This window comes from Medicago sativa, chromosome 7 (genome assembly GCF_051527215.1).
Source record: "Medicago sativa cultivar Bolivia chromosome 7, Bolivia_mono, whole genome shotgun sequence".
Taxonomy (NCBI): domain Eukaryota; kingdom Viridiplantae; phylum Streptophyta; class Magnoliopsida; order Fabales; family Fabaceae; genus Medicago; species Medicago sativa.
The window spans coordinates 104,748,281-104,760,796 of NC_140755.1; the positions used below are offsets into that span (position 1 = coordinate 104,748,281).

Below are 12,516 nucleotides of genomic sequence, written 5' to 3' on the forward strand. Positions count from 1 at the left end.
TAACATTGGACAAAACGCAGACACAACAACATACTCCATATTAGTTCCAAACCGCTTGGACTGACTACCAGTCTAATATACATACATACATACATACATACTTGCTACAATTTCAATTTCAATTTAATTAGATTTGACCTTTTGGCAGTTGGCTATATGGAGTAATCAACAAAAGAGGGATCAAGCTAAGCATGTTGAGATAAAGATGCACCAAGTTAGTTCAATTCAATGTATATGCATAGAGAGAAATGATATTTAGACAACCATTTGTAACAACTTTTTGACAACTCCCTCATACTCACGTTATGTTCTTATTCTCTCTTCTTTTTTTCTCTATTGTGTTTAACTAATTGAAAGAGAGAAAATAAAAGTTGTCACAAAAACTGTCTCGAATAGTTGTTCAAATATCACTACTCATATATGAAATACATAATGAAAAAAGAGGAATGTTATTTGAACAACCATTTTTTGGGACAACTTGTGGGACAACCAAAATATACAAAGAAATATAGGTATTGACACAAAAATCAAAGCAATAAAGAGAGAAAGTAAAAACACAATGTGAGTATGAGAGAGAAAACTGTCACAAAATGTTTGTTCAAATATATTTCTCATGAAAAAATGGGGCAACATACACATAATGACAAAGACAACTATTTTGATACTTATATAACAACATTTTGAAACAACATACGTAAAAAAAGAACTTTTAGTGGAAAGGATCCTACCCCTGTAATCTGGTTAATTTGGACTGAATTGATGAATGAAAATAATTTGTGTTTGTGCAACAAAGCAAGCATACATGTAAAAGAGTGTTGAAATGAGTGAGATGAACTTTTTAGCAAGTGAACTTAAGAAACATTGCTAGGATTCTGATTTAAAGCAGACAAAAGGTTTGTGGATCATCCTTTAGAGAGAGAAATGAGGATTGCAATCTCAAGAAGAAGCATGAGATTAAGTGAAACCAAAAATGGATGTTTTATAAGAGGTATCAAATTATTTTAATGGTATTTTGTAACTGAAATGATAAAGTGTGTCACTAACATGATGACGCAAATGTCTTTTATATTGCTTGCTAATGAAATGTGGTTATAGAAAGCTGAGAATGAGAAAGAACTCAAAGGTGAAGCCAAGGAAGAACATAGCGAATGATACATTGGATTACTGGAGAATGTGGCAAAATTTTGATTATATGACATATAGTTGATGACTTGTCAACAAACAAATTTGAGGGTCTATTTTAATAAATTTAATTAATATAAGATATTGTGATGGACTCAGGTTTATATGCTAGTAGAAAAAGGGCAAAGTAGATTATAACTTCCATATCTTTTTGATTGGAAGCACAAATAATCAGATACAATTTTTTTTTCTTCCCAATTTGTAAAATCTAAGTGGTTTCTAATTTATTAAACAACCACTGCTTGCTTCTGATTGGGGCATCCATATATCTTCTATGACGAGTATAATTTGTTTATTAGTTCCAAGAGAAGAACAGCAGCTGAGTCTTTGGCCTTCTTGACGCTTGGCATTGGCTCTCCAACACATTCATCCGTCCAACCTTTATCAGTAGTATTCACTCGCACTGCAAATGTAAACCTCTTTGCATGTGCAGGACCGCCCTCACTCACACACCTACAAGTAAAATGATAGTGTAAAAATTAATAATCATGTCATCCAATCAAAGTACTATGTAAGTTAATTTATAATTTCGTACCGGTAGAATGGCATAGGCCAGTTTCTTCGCAAACATATATCATTTAATGTTTGTCTAGTAAATGTCTGGTTCCCATTCTTTGTTTCCTTTTCATCATTTTTCTCCTGAATTTTACTCTCTTCCTTCTCTTTCAAAGCAGCAAGGGCATTTCGGGCAGCTAATTTCTGTGCCATTTTCTTCTGTGGATTTTGAGCAGCCCCTACTTGTACCCCATCAATGAATACTTCAACAGTGGCTAAATTTCCAGCACGACTTGCTCTATACTCCAAGCCTTCAGCCTGCTGCTGGCATCGCTCTTGAAGCTCACGCACAGGATGCATTGGCAAAGTCTCTGGTGTAACCATAGGATGCAAAAGAGGCTGAAAAACCTGGGAAAATTTCAAAAACAATCAATAATATTCTCCATCAAATTTCCCCCATTTTGGCGTAAAACTTAATATAGGAAGAGAGGGTCTATGCTTAAAAGCTATGGGTGCTAACCTTCCAAACAACAGCAGTATTCCTCCCATTGTCAAGAAAAATGGCACCAGCAATAGATTCAAGGATGTCACCAAGGACCTTGGGAGCTTTGCAGTCTCCAAGACCAAAAGAGTTAAACCCTGGTTTTGACAATTCATCTTGAACTTCCTTCACAAAATCTTTAATCTGTAGACAATCAAAAGCACAATGTCAAGTGGACCATGGACACCAAAAGATCACCAGCTCAAGAAACTAAGAGAAGTAGATTACATGATCCATATCCAAGTACTAACTAATAAATGAAGTCACTGGGGAGAAATAAAACCTGTTTTTCTAGGGCACTGGACCCATGTCGCAGATGCAGGTGAAGATTGTGTTTAACTGTAATACGTGCAAAATTTTCATTGTTTACAGCAGCAGCTCGAAGGTCAGTCAGACGTCCTGGTGGCAGATCTGTGTACGAAAAAAATAAGTGCCTGGTTATAAGATGGTCCAAGACAGCATCACCAACAAACTCCAACCGCTGATAACAGGATACTCCTGAAGATGGTCTGGAGGCATGAGTTATGGATTCTATCAGCAGCCCCTTGTCTTTAAACTTAATATTTAGAGCACCTTCTAAAGCATCAAAATCAACACTCCTAAGTATGCTGTCTGGAACATTGGATGGCTTTGTTATACACTCCATCTCATCAGGATCGATCTCTATGTGAATACCAATCCATTTCATAAGGTGGTTAGCAGCATTCTTACCACCTTCAACATAATATACCCCAATCAGTGCTTCCACAACATCTGCAAGTGTCTTGCTGGACAGAACTCGGTAAGAACTTGAATCACTCTCAAGCTCACCATCTTCCATTTCATCCTCAAATTCATCAGTGTTGTCCATCCTCTCGGTCTTAAAAATGGAACGCTCCTGGTCAAATAAAGATGACTCCTCATCCTTTGTATCCTCATCAAAGACAGGTAGCACCCCAGGAGCTGCCCATCTGGATGGGGCAAAACGATCTGCTAGGATATATGATTGAAGACCTTTACTTAATGCGTACTGATATAATACCATGTTACTGACCATTTGTTGTCTCATCCTAGTAAGCTGGCCTTCATGTTTCTGTGGATGTTTTAGGAAAAGAAAACGACTAACAACCCATTTCAGGTAAGCATCTCCCAGAAGCTCTGCCCTTTCATAGCAGAAAGTCTCCTGGCAAGAGGCAGCAGTCAAGGCTTCCAAGATCTGTTAATGTAGAAGGCATGGGTTAACTGCAGAAACTAGAATTAAAAGCTAACTACCTTGAGCTGAGACGATACCTTTGAAGCCTGGACAGGATAATTTATCATATTCTTAAGCTGAACTGCAAGCAGCATGCTTTCAACCCTCCTCATTATTGAAGGCAGCCTCTGAGCACCACAAACGAGTGATCCAGGCAGTGGGTGTACCAGGCATAGCTCTGGAGGAAGGAAAACATAGTAAGTTTTATCGTGGGTCTCCTCAGTTTCATCTTCATGTCCTACAATCACGCATCATTCTCCATTAAATAAGATCTACAAATCTGTGGAAAAGCTCAATAATTGCGGAATAGGAATTATGAGAGAGCACCTTCACTGTGTTCAAATCGAGGGGACAAAAGATTCTTGCAGTATGATACACCACGCCCTCTTATAAGAGGTTGTTGCTTGAAAGCCAAATCAACACCATATCTAATCAAAAACAGTGAAAGAGAACCAGTACCCATATGCACCCTGAGTTGTGCAGGAAGAGACAAAAAGCTTCTGTAATCTGGAAGGATCAACATGCTATTGTCACTTTCCATGGGGCATTCTCGATAAAGCCCTCACTATTGCAGGTGACAACAGATGCCTCCTTCACAGATTAAGATTAGCTTCCTCGTCTTCCTGCACAACATTATAGGTGCAATGTGGCCAACATATTATCAGTAACATATTTTAAGAAACAAACAAAAGAGTAAGGAAAAATGGAATAGGTAGGCAGGCATGGCTGGATATAAAAATAAAATAAAAACAAAAGAGAAAATACTAGAAGACTAATATAATGTAAAAGAGAATGCTACATCATACTTTTGCTTGTAGTAATCAGCATATGAACTGTATTCCAGAGGACCAAGATAACCTTCTTTCCTAGGGAAAGAGTTCTCTGCTGTCATTTCATAGCGTATAGAATCAACATAAAACCTCTTCCCTGAATGAGCAGCAGTTACAATTCTCCCTACTAGATCATCTGGACTGGTACATGTATCTGCCATCATCAATTTTCCTTTGGTAGTCATATTGATATGATTTTGTGTTTCCATGGAATCTCTGTTGGGAACCAATCCTGAAGCTTTCACTACATCAAACTGGGCCACAGCTCCTCTGATTCCATAGGTTGGATGTGATTTTTGCCCAAAAGCCAAGCCATGACGCAATTTCCCAAATCCGTATTCCCTTCTGTCACCACCTAAAGTTCTCTCATTAGTGCCAAGGTAAACATCTGGTCGAGCCTTCTGGAGGGGATTTTTCCATGCATCGGCTCCAATTATTGTCTCAACCAGATGCCAGTCAATTTGGTTCATAGGATCTAAAGACTTATCGCCAACCATTGGGACAAACAGATATGCTTTTGCAGGATCCCAAGGAGTGGTAGATGGTTCAACATCCACATCCAAGACAATGCTCATTAACCTTACATGAAAGTTTTTCAGGGATGTCAACTGCATATCATAAATGAATAGGTTTCATCCAGTTATCAGAAAATAAAGTGTTTAAAAGTTATGAACATTTGGAAAAAGTATAGACAACTGTTAATCTGTTAACCTGACTCTCAGTGATATCTATTGACTCTCTAAAGACAAGAGATGCCTTCGTAGTCACGGTTCGAGCGATAAATAGATCCATCGACATCGATAAGACCTGCAAAACGAATGTGATCAGTGGAAGAAAACGAGTTATAATACTCAAATATGATCTAGAAGCAGTAATACAGATTGAAACTACTACCTCTGCATCCAGTTCAGTGCCAAAAAGTACTGCAAAATCTGAAACCTGAGTCAAGAACGGATCCTTTGAATGGCCTACATTCTCGCACTTTATGGTATACATATAAAGATGAAGCAATTTGGAGTTGTTACAAGCATCTTTTCCAGATAAGATCCATTCTCCCTAAAAATCCAGATATCATTAAGCAATAAACTCAAGATAAGAGTTGAATTGGCAAAGACATGAAGGTGAGAGTAAATCCCCTTCTTGTAACCGAAGACCAATAAAAGAATCTTTTTTTACAGAACAAATACATAGTAGACGCATTCTTGTTCTTTTCCTTTCCTATATGGGGAAATATCTAGAATTATAGATTCTAGATTGCACTTTTCACCATTTATCCTTTGTTCCTATTGAGAGTTCCACACTGGATAGTAATATGGAATGAATTCACTATTTATCCTTTGTTCCTATTGAGAGTTCCACACTGGATAGTAATATGGCCTGAATAATGGTTATACGTGTTGGGCATCCCTCACCTTATAAGTTGGTTTTGTGGGGTTGAGTTTTGTCAAACCCAAATTCTAAGAGTTCCATTGATGATTCATCTCCAAAGCCTTCAAACTCAAAGCATTTGATTGGAGATATTGTAACACAAGTTTTCTTTACAAATAATAAATGACAATGTGTTCTGGTCATTAAAAGGAATTGGATTTAAACGATCTGACATTAGATTTTTTTTTTTACTTCGACATGTATTTTTTTTACTAAGACATTAGATACTGTTATGATAGGAGATTATGGTGTCATTTGAATCACCTAGCCAACCCCACCCAGTAAGAAAAGGCATTGGTTGTTCTTGTATGTTTCTAACTTTTGGAACAAAAAACCCTCACATCACAAAACAAAAATTTAGACCACATAACTTGCAGAATGAACCAACCTTCAGTATGTCAGCCACACCTTCAGGATAGAACTCCCTATGTCTAGCAGTCCCTGGAAGTGCATCCCCTTCATCATTTTGCTCAGCCTTTTCTTTTTCTCCCCCACTTCCTTTATCCGGCAATAGCATGTCAGTGAATGCTCCCATTTCGTGCAATTTTCTGCAAGCAGCTAGACAAACAGCCTGCAAAACACCAAAACAATAACCAATGCTTGCATATAAAGATGAGCAGAATCATGGAAGTTCATAAAAAATGATGACATGCCTGTTGTGCCAAGCGGATTGAACTGCAGATAGGACCCTCCAGATTTTCAAATGGTGCATTACATGGCAGTTGAAGCCTGCAAGAATATTCAGTGGGACCTCCGGAGTTTTCATGCTTCTCCATAATAAACTCGGGACGAAGAATTGAATATCTGGATAACGATCGGAAGACACCCAAATCATAATTTGAAGTGCAAAATACAAAAGCTAGTAAAGTAAATCACCAATCTCAGACAGAAATGCAGCACCTGTCACTAGGTAGCTGGGAGCAATAGAAGTGGACAAGACCTACAGCAGAATTTAAGCTAACTACTGCACCGGTAGATTTCACCTGGTAAATTGTTTCTGGATGGGTATCTACAGAAATCAACCTTGAACTGTCTTTCAGATGACTAAGGTCTGTTCTCTCTATTGCTTCTCTCCGCAAAGTTTCCTCACTGTTCCTGGCATTCTTTAGGAATGCTTCATGTGACAAATTTCCCCTGTTTACAAAACAAATCAATCCAGGGGGTAGGAACATTTTTCAGTTAGTCAGCACCCACTGTTATATTAAACACCAGGTGTAAATGTAAAAGAAGGAAAATAACGATGATCAATGCCATATCTAACACAAATCCCCAGTGTTAGTTACTGCATGTCTACTGGAGAAAGAAAAGCAGTAACTTTTGACAGCATAACTAATCATTGATTGAAAACTCACATTTAGCAAATAAATCATTCTGACACAATCAAAAACAAGTTTAGTTTTTATTTCAAATAGAAAACCAATTGATCCCATGTTCTAATCCTATGGGGCAACTATGCTACAGATTCAGCCTACCTTCCCCTTACCTACACTAATTATATATAGAAATCCTCTTGAACCGAAGAACCGGAAAAAAAATGGTTGGAGGAAAATCATAATGATAATAATAGTTTAAAAGCACTGAAAAATTAATAAAATCTTTTCTAGTTACACTGGTTGAATGGGAAATCCGAACCTTTCACCATGACAGAACAGATGCTATTATAGCAGATCATTAACTTGATTTATGCAAACTATAAGTAACAAAACAGGTCATCCAAGGAAGGACAAAACCCAGAGGCTAAACACATGCAATTCCGTCGCAAAGAGGTTATAATTTTCTTGGACTTATTAAAGCTCTAGAAAATAATACTTCAACAACACAGAGGAAAATACCAACGGATGACACAGCCATAGCAAAGTACCTCTCAACCATTAGGATGTAATCAGACCCAGGCTTTCTAGCACGTCCCCTAGATTGAATGTATGCCAGAACAGTCTTCGCAAGATCAAAGCGAATAACAACGTTACATTGCCGGATATCAAGACCTTCTTCAGCAACACTAGTGGCAACTAACAACGTGACCTACAAATGAGTGAAATGAGATAGGGAAAGTACAAGCGATATATTCTCCCCCTGGGAATCTTATTGTGGAGTCGAGTTAGCGAGATATAAATCTTACCCGCCCATCACGGAACTTGGCAATTGTATCATGCATTTGGTGGGTCCGCATTTCCTGACTATTGTTGTGACCAATCAAGCTTGCACACTTCACAAAACTAAGAGATGGAAGCTCGGCAAAAACCTGCAAGATTGATAGACAATGGGACACCAATAGGATCTTGATCATGCAACTGATGCAACCAAAAGGAACAATGCATGTAATCTACAAATATAACCTTGGGTAGAACTAATGCAGACACAACACGTTCAACAAAGATGATTGCACGGAAGTCGTCTGTGTTCTGATACTTGAGGAGTATTTTGATTAAAGCCTGCACCTTGGGGGTCACCTTGCCATCAGCCACAGCAGCACCTATTATGACATCAACATGCTCCCCACCAGAGACAACTACACAAAAGCGTCCCAGCTTAATTAGAAGACCAAACTACATACCAACTTAATCATTGGTATTTAAATAGCTTAACATATTGAAAGCATAAAATAGAGACGTCGAGGATAATAACATGATTTTAAGGGTCAACAAGCACAATGCTAGCATATATTTTAGGATCTTGTGGTGACAGTATTTCTTCTTGATACTCCTACATAGGAAGCAATATAGAGATTGCTACCACCAAGTGTCCAAGTTCTGAAAGTGCGTACATAAATGTACACAAAATACTAATGCTTTTGCGCATGTAAAATTGTCTAAATTCTGAGAAGTCCTATTTTTTATGCATACTAGTGACTTATCAGGATAGACTACAACAAACTGTGAACTACTCAAGACATGTAACTTTAGCCATTACAACATTTGAACAACCAGGCTCACCGTGACTGTCTGGAAGCTCTCCTTCTTCAATCTCTTCATGTTCATCAGACCCACTGTGAGCTGCACCATTTTGCGAGTCATCTACTCCATCATTTTTGTCAGAAACGGCACCCTCTGACAGCTGACATTTCAGAAGAGACACAACTTTACTCAGATAAGATTCCTGAAACTTGGCATCAAGTTGATAGTTTGCCCTTTCATCATTTTGCAGAGCTGCAAGAAAAGATTGTGCAACCTGAAAAAGAAAGAGATATTATAATGATAGCTATGAAATAAATTCATGATTCCTCATTCCTCAATGAAATAGTATGTACCTTATATGCACACCACTGTCCCAATTCACCAAGTGCATAATTAACAGCTCTCAACTTCTGAATTAGGTTTGCAGCTCCATCACTTTCTGTTCTTTCAGAAACACCATATACTTGGCGCAGCTCTTCCTTAGCTCCAGCATCTCTAGCTCCCATAAACTGCCATTTGCTTCTTCTTGAACTAGATTTTGCAGCTTCCTCAACTTCAGTCTCCATCTGCTTTATTTGCTCATGTAAATAACATAGACTGGCCGCTTTATCATACTTCACCACAATCTCAGAGGGCATAGGCACGTGTTTCTCTAGCTCTTTACGATCTTTAATGGTACAAACTATTGAATCTAGCTTACTTTCAAGATTACGAATTTTTATTGCACAGTCTACTTGGCTGGAAACACCTGAGTATACCATTAACACAAATAATGTTGATCACATATACTAAAAGAATAAAAATTTGACGAACTAGGGATTCAATCCCCAAGCAAATCATGGTATGAAAAAAAATAGAGTAACAGTATAGGAACCCAACTTCAGTTGAGCAACTTCATAATTACCCTTTAAGTTAACAGGAGAAGCAGTCATTCCAAATACAGATGGCCTCTTTTCTTTGGGCGTTGTATGGTAGAACTCAGACATCACCAGCGAATATGGGTGTTTCTTCACAGCATGATGGCACTCATCAAGAATCAGGAGATTGATTGCTTCCATTTTTATGATGCTATGCCTCAAAATGTTCAAAAGTATTTGAGCGGTCATGACTAAAACCTACAGCAAGAATAACAAATTGAGAAATTACAGTACAAAAAGTCGTAAACATGCAAGGTCGAGGATGAAGAACAGCAACAAGGTCAGGGAAATCAATAAAAAAAATAATCTTTAAACTGATAGAGTCGTGTCTTTTATGTATGAATATGATTTTAGCATCACATGTACAGCCTTTTAAGTGAAACAATAGGAACAAACTAAAAGAGGCTGACAAACAAGCCAATAAGCACACATCTCTAGTTTTTAGGATAAATTGTGTCTTGGAGACACCCAAGGGGCCAAGCCCAAGTTGTGGCATAGGAGTATTCACAAAGCATATATCATATGCGTAGCACATGAAAATGGCATAGGAGTATTCACAAAGCATATATCATATGCGTAGCACATGAAAAATAACACAAAAGGCCATGCCGGATCAATCGTCCTAGAAAAACTTACAAGTTAATAAAAAGAATGATCTTAAATAGAAAATTGAAGACATACATGCTTGGTGTCGAATTCACGCTGCCACCTTCGAGCATCCCAGAAATCCTGCCCCATTTCTCCACAATAGTGCCCAACTTGATATCCAGTGCGCTCACGGATTACCTCAGCTTGCTGTAATGAGACAGTGAATTAGGAACAAGATGAATGGACACACAAAGTAATTGCAATGCACTTAGCAAAAGCATTTACCTGGTAAACAAGTGGAACTTTTGGAACCAAAAACACAGCAAGCATTTTCTTATTTTGGAGATGTAATGTCTCATGTATAGACTTAATGAGAAGAACGGCAATGAGGGTTTTGCCAGCTCCAGTTTCTAGAAAAGCTATTGTATTACTGGTCTTTGCCTGCTCAAGAACATCCAACTGATACTGTCTGGCTTTTTCCTCAGGAACAGGAACAGTCTCCTTGGGTTTTTCCTGTTTGATGGGGTTGTCGATGTCCATTTTGTGTTGGGGAGTATGAAGATTGGGTTCCCAAGTTCCGGAGCGAAAGACCAAGTCATTAGAAGACTTATCCCTCTCCCAGTAACCCTTGACATCTCTTTTAAAAGAATGATTATTATTATTATTATTATTCCTTGGTCTCTTCCTATTATTGTTGGAACACCTCTCATACCTGTCCTTGTTATTGGGTTGATGATTGATTCTCCTTTCTCCTTCGATAAGGCGAGCCCTTTTGTTGAACCTTTCTTGTTCATCTTCTTCTTCTACCTGTTGGTGTTGTTCTTCTAGTTGAAGATGAGCAGAAAGTAGTTGATTCCCATCATCAGCAGGAGCAGAAGCAGGAGGAGGAGGATGATGATCAGGGAGACCAGCGCCGTTTTTGATGCTGTCAAAGATTCGATCAATACCACCAAAAAAATCTTGGTTGTTGTTAGGTTGTTGGTCAGAATCATTAGAAACATCAAAATCAATAAAATCATCACAAGATATAGAAATATCCTCACAGGCATCCAGCCAGTAAGGATTTGACGAAGAAACCCTATTGTTGTTATTCGCGGCAGCGGCAGCGGCAGCAGCAGCATTGGCATCATCCTCCATAATAAATACTCCTAAATAATAAGATTGATTGATTGAAGAGAAGAGAAAGAATAAACCCTCTTGCTGTGTATCAACGCCTATTCTATTCAATTCAATTCATTCCGATTCACTCTCTCACTGCTCTTGTTCGCTTCCACACACATTACTGTCCTTTGCCCTATATTTATATGTCTTATCATCCACTAACTCAATAATCACTCCTTATATATAAACACTAGCATGGACACCCGTGCCAAGCACGGGCTAGAATGTCGTTATATTTGATGGAGGGAATATTGTGATGTATCAAGTGTTACTTAAAATTTTAGATGGAGTTTTGGTTGTATCATTATCACTTGTGTGGTTTCTCTTTATCCAAATTGTCGATCTACATCAACGTAGGCTCCCACAGAAAGCCCAACGGTGGTATCACATCCGGGTTCGACGTTGTGGGGGATCGAGAGTTGTTCTTGGTGGTGGACTACACACACAAAGATCCTAACACTTAATGAAGAGATGTTAATGTCTCAAGTGTGAGTTAAAATTCCGTATTGTATGCAAGAGTAGATGTGAGAAACATATAAGTGAAATGACTCATATACATAATGCCTTAAGACTTTGAAAGAAGATAGGATGTGAATCTCACTTCTGTGATTGATCTTAGCTTAATGTGATAATACAATCCATTGTAGGATCCTAACTTAATGTGATGATTTGTTTCGTTATTTTTTGAGTGTCATTTGTTTAATTTTTCATCTTAAATTTTAGTTTTTGAATGTGATTAGCTTTCATGCACAAAAAAAAAAAATAACCTTTGTCATTTCAAATTCCTTCACTTATGGTATTTCATGGGATCTTGCAATGGAAAAATGTATATGTATGATGAGTTGAAAAAATACATATTCGTTAGACATTTTAAATAGATGTACATATTTTCAATAAATCTAATATTTTGGTAGCATAATTGCCCAGTAATATTCAACTTCTTCAACAAATCCATAAAATCACCAGCAATTCATTATGTTTCCTATCCTCTCACGGATAAAACGCACACTCCTTATTTTTTTTTCTCTTTTCATTTCCATCAAGTTCAAATTCATTTTTAATCTTCTTATCTTTTATAATTTACTTTATCTCTTCTCATGAAAGAAAGAAACAAACACCCCTCTATGAAATTGCCGCCAACCCACTTTTTTTTACCATGTCGTACGTGTCTCTGACCTTATGTGATATCTCACCAGATCACATACATAATAGTCTCACACTTAAGGGAGAGATGTTTATGTTTCATATG

The 12,516-nt window shown here is 37.8% G+C and overlaps 1 protein-coding gene across 2 annotated transcripts; it reads right to left on the reverse strand.

Moving 5' to 3' along the window:
- Nucleotides 1-1,226: 1,226 nt before the first annotated feature.
- On the reverse strand, nucleotides 1,227-11,380 carry DCL1 (dicer-like 1). Of its 2 annotated transcripts, XM_085726898.1 has the most exons (20): nucleotides 10,392-11,380; nucleotides 10,200-10,313; nucleotides 9,506-9,716; nucleotides 8,955-9,349; nucleotides 8,641-8,875; nucleotides 8,044-8,216; nucleotides 7,827-7,949; nucleotides 7,569-7,729; nucleotides 6,608-6,841; nucleotides 6,361-6,511; nucleotides 6,096-6,278; nucleotides 5,174-5,335; nucleotides 4,991-5,086; nucleotides 4,256-4,887; nucleotides 3,777-3,877; nucleotides 3,488-3,687; nucleotides 2,502-3,413; nucleotides 2,198-2,362; nucleotides 1,718-2,085; nucleotides 1,227-1,635 (listed from the first exon to the last, which is right to left on the reverse strand). In XM_085726898.1, the coding sequence occupies exons 1-20, from the start codon at nucleotides 11,241-11,243 to the stop codon at nucleotides 1,455-1,457; spliced, it is 5,649 nt and encodes a 1,882-aa protein (XP_085583024.1). In that variant the 5' UTR covers nucleotides 11,244-11,380; the 3' UTR covers nucleotides 1,227-1,454. The 2 variants fall into 2 exon arrangements, with proteins under 2 accessions (XP_085583024.1, XP_085583023.1); XM_085726897.1 differs by having other exon boundaries at nucleotides 4,991-5,335.
- Between the last annotated feature and the right edge of the window lie 1,136 nt (nucleotides 11,381-12,516).

Excerpts from the sequence above, each read along its gene's own strand:
- DCL1 (XM_085726897.1), bottom strand. The coding sequence starts at position 11,243 with ATGGAGGATGATGCCAATGCTGCTGCTGCCGCTGCCGCTGCCGCGAAT. Across the intron at positions 7,950-8,043 it reads CTGCATTAGTTCTACCCAAG|GTTTTTGCCGAGCTTCCATC; the intron begins GTTATATTTGTA and ends TCAATCTTGCAG. Across the intron at positions 1,636-1,717 it reads TGGCCTATGCCATTCTACCG|GTGTGTGAGTGAGGGCGGTC; the intron begins GTACGAAATTAT and ends TTTTACTTGTAG.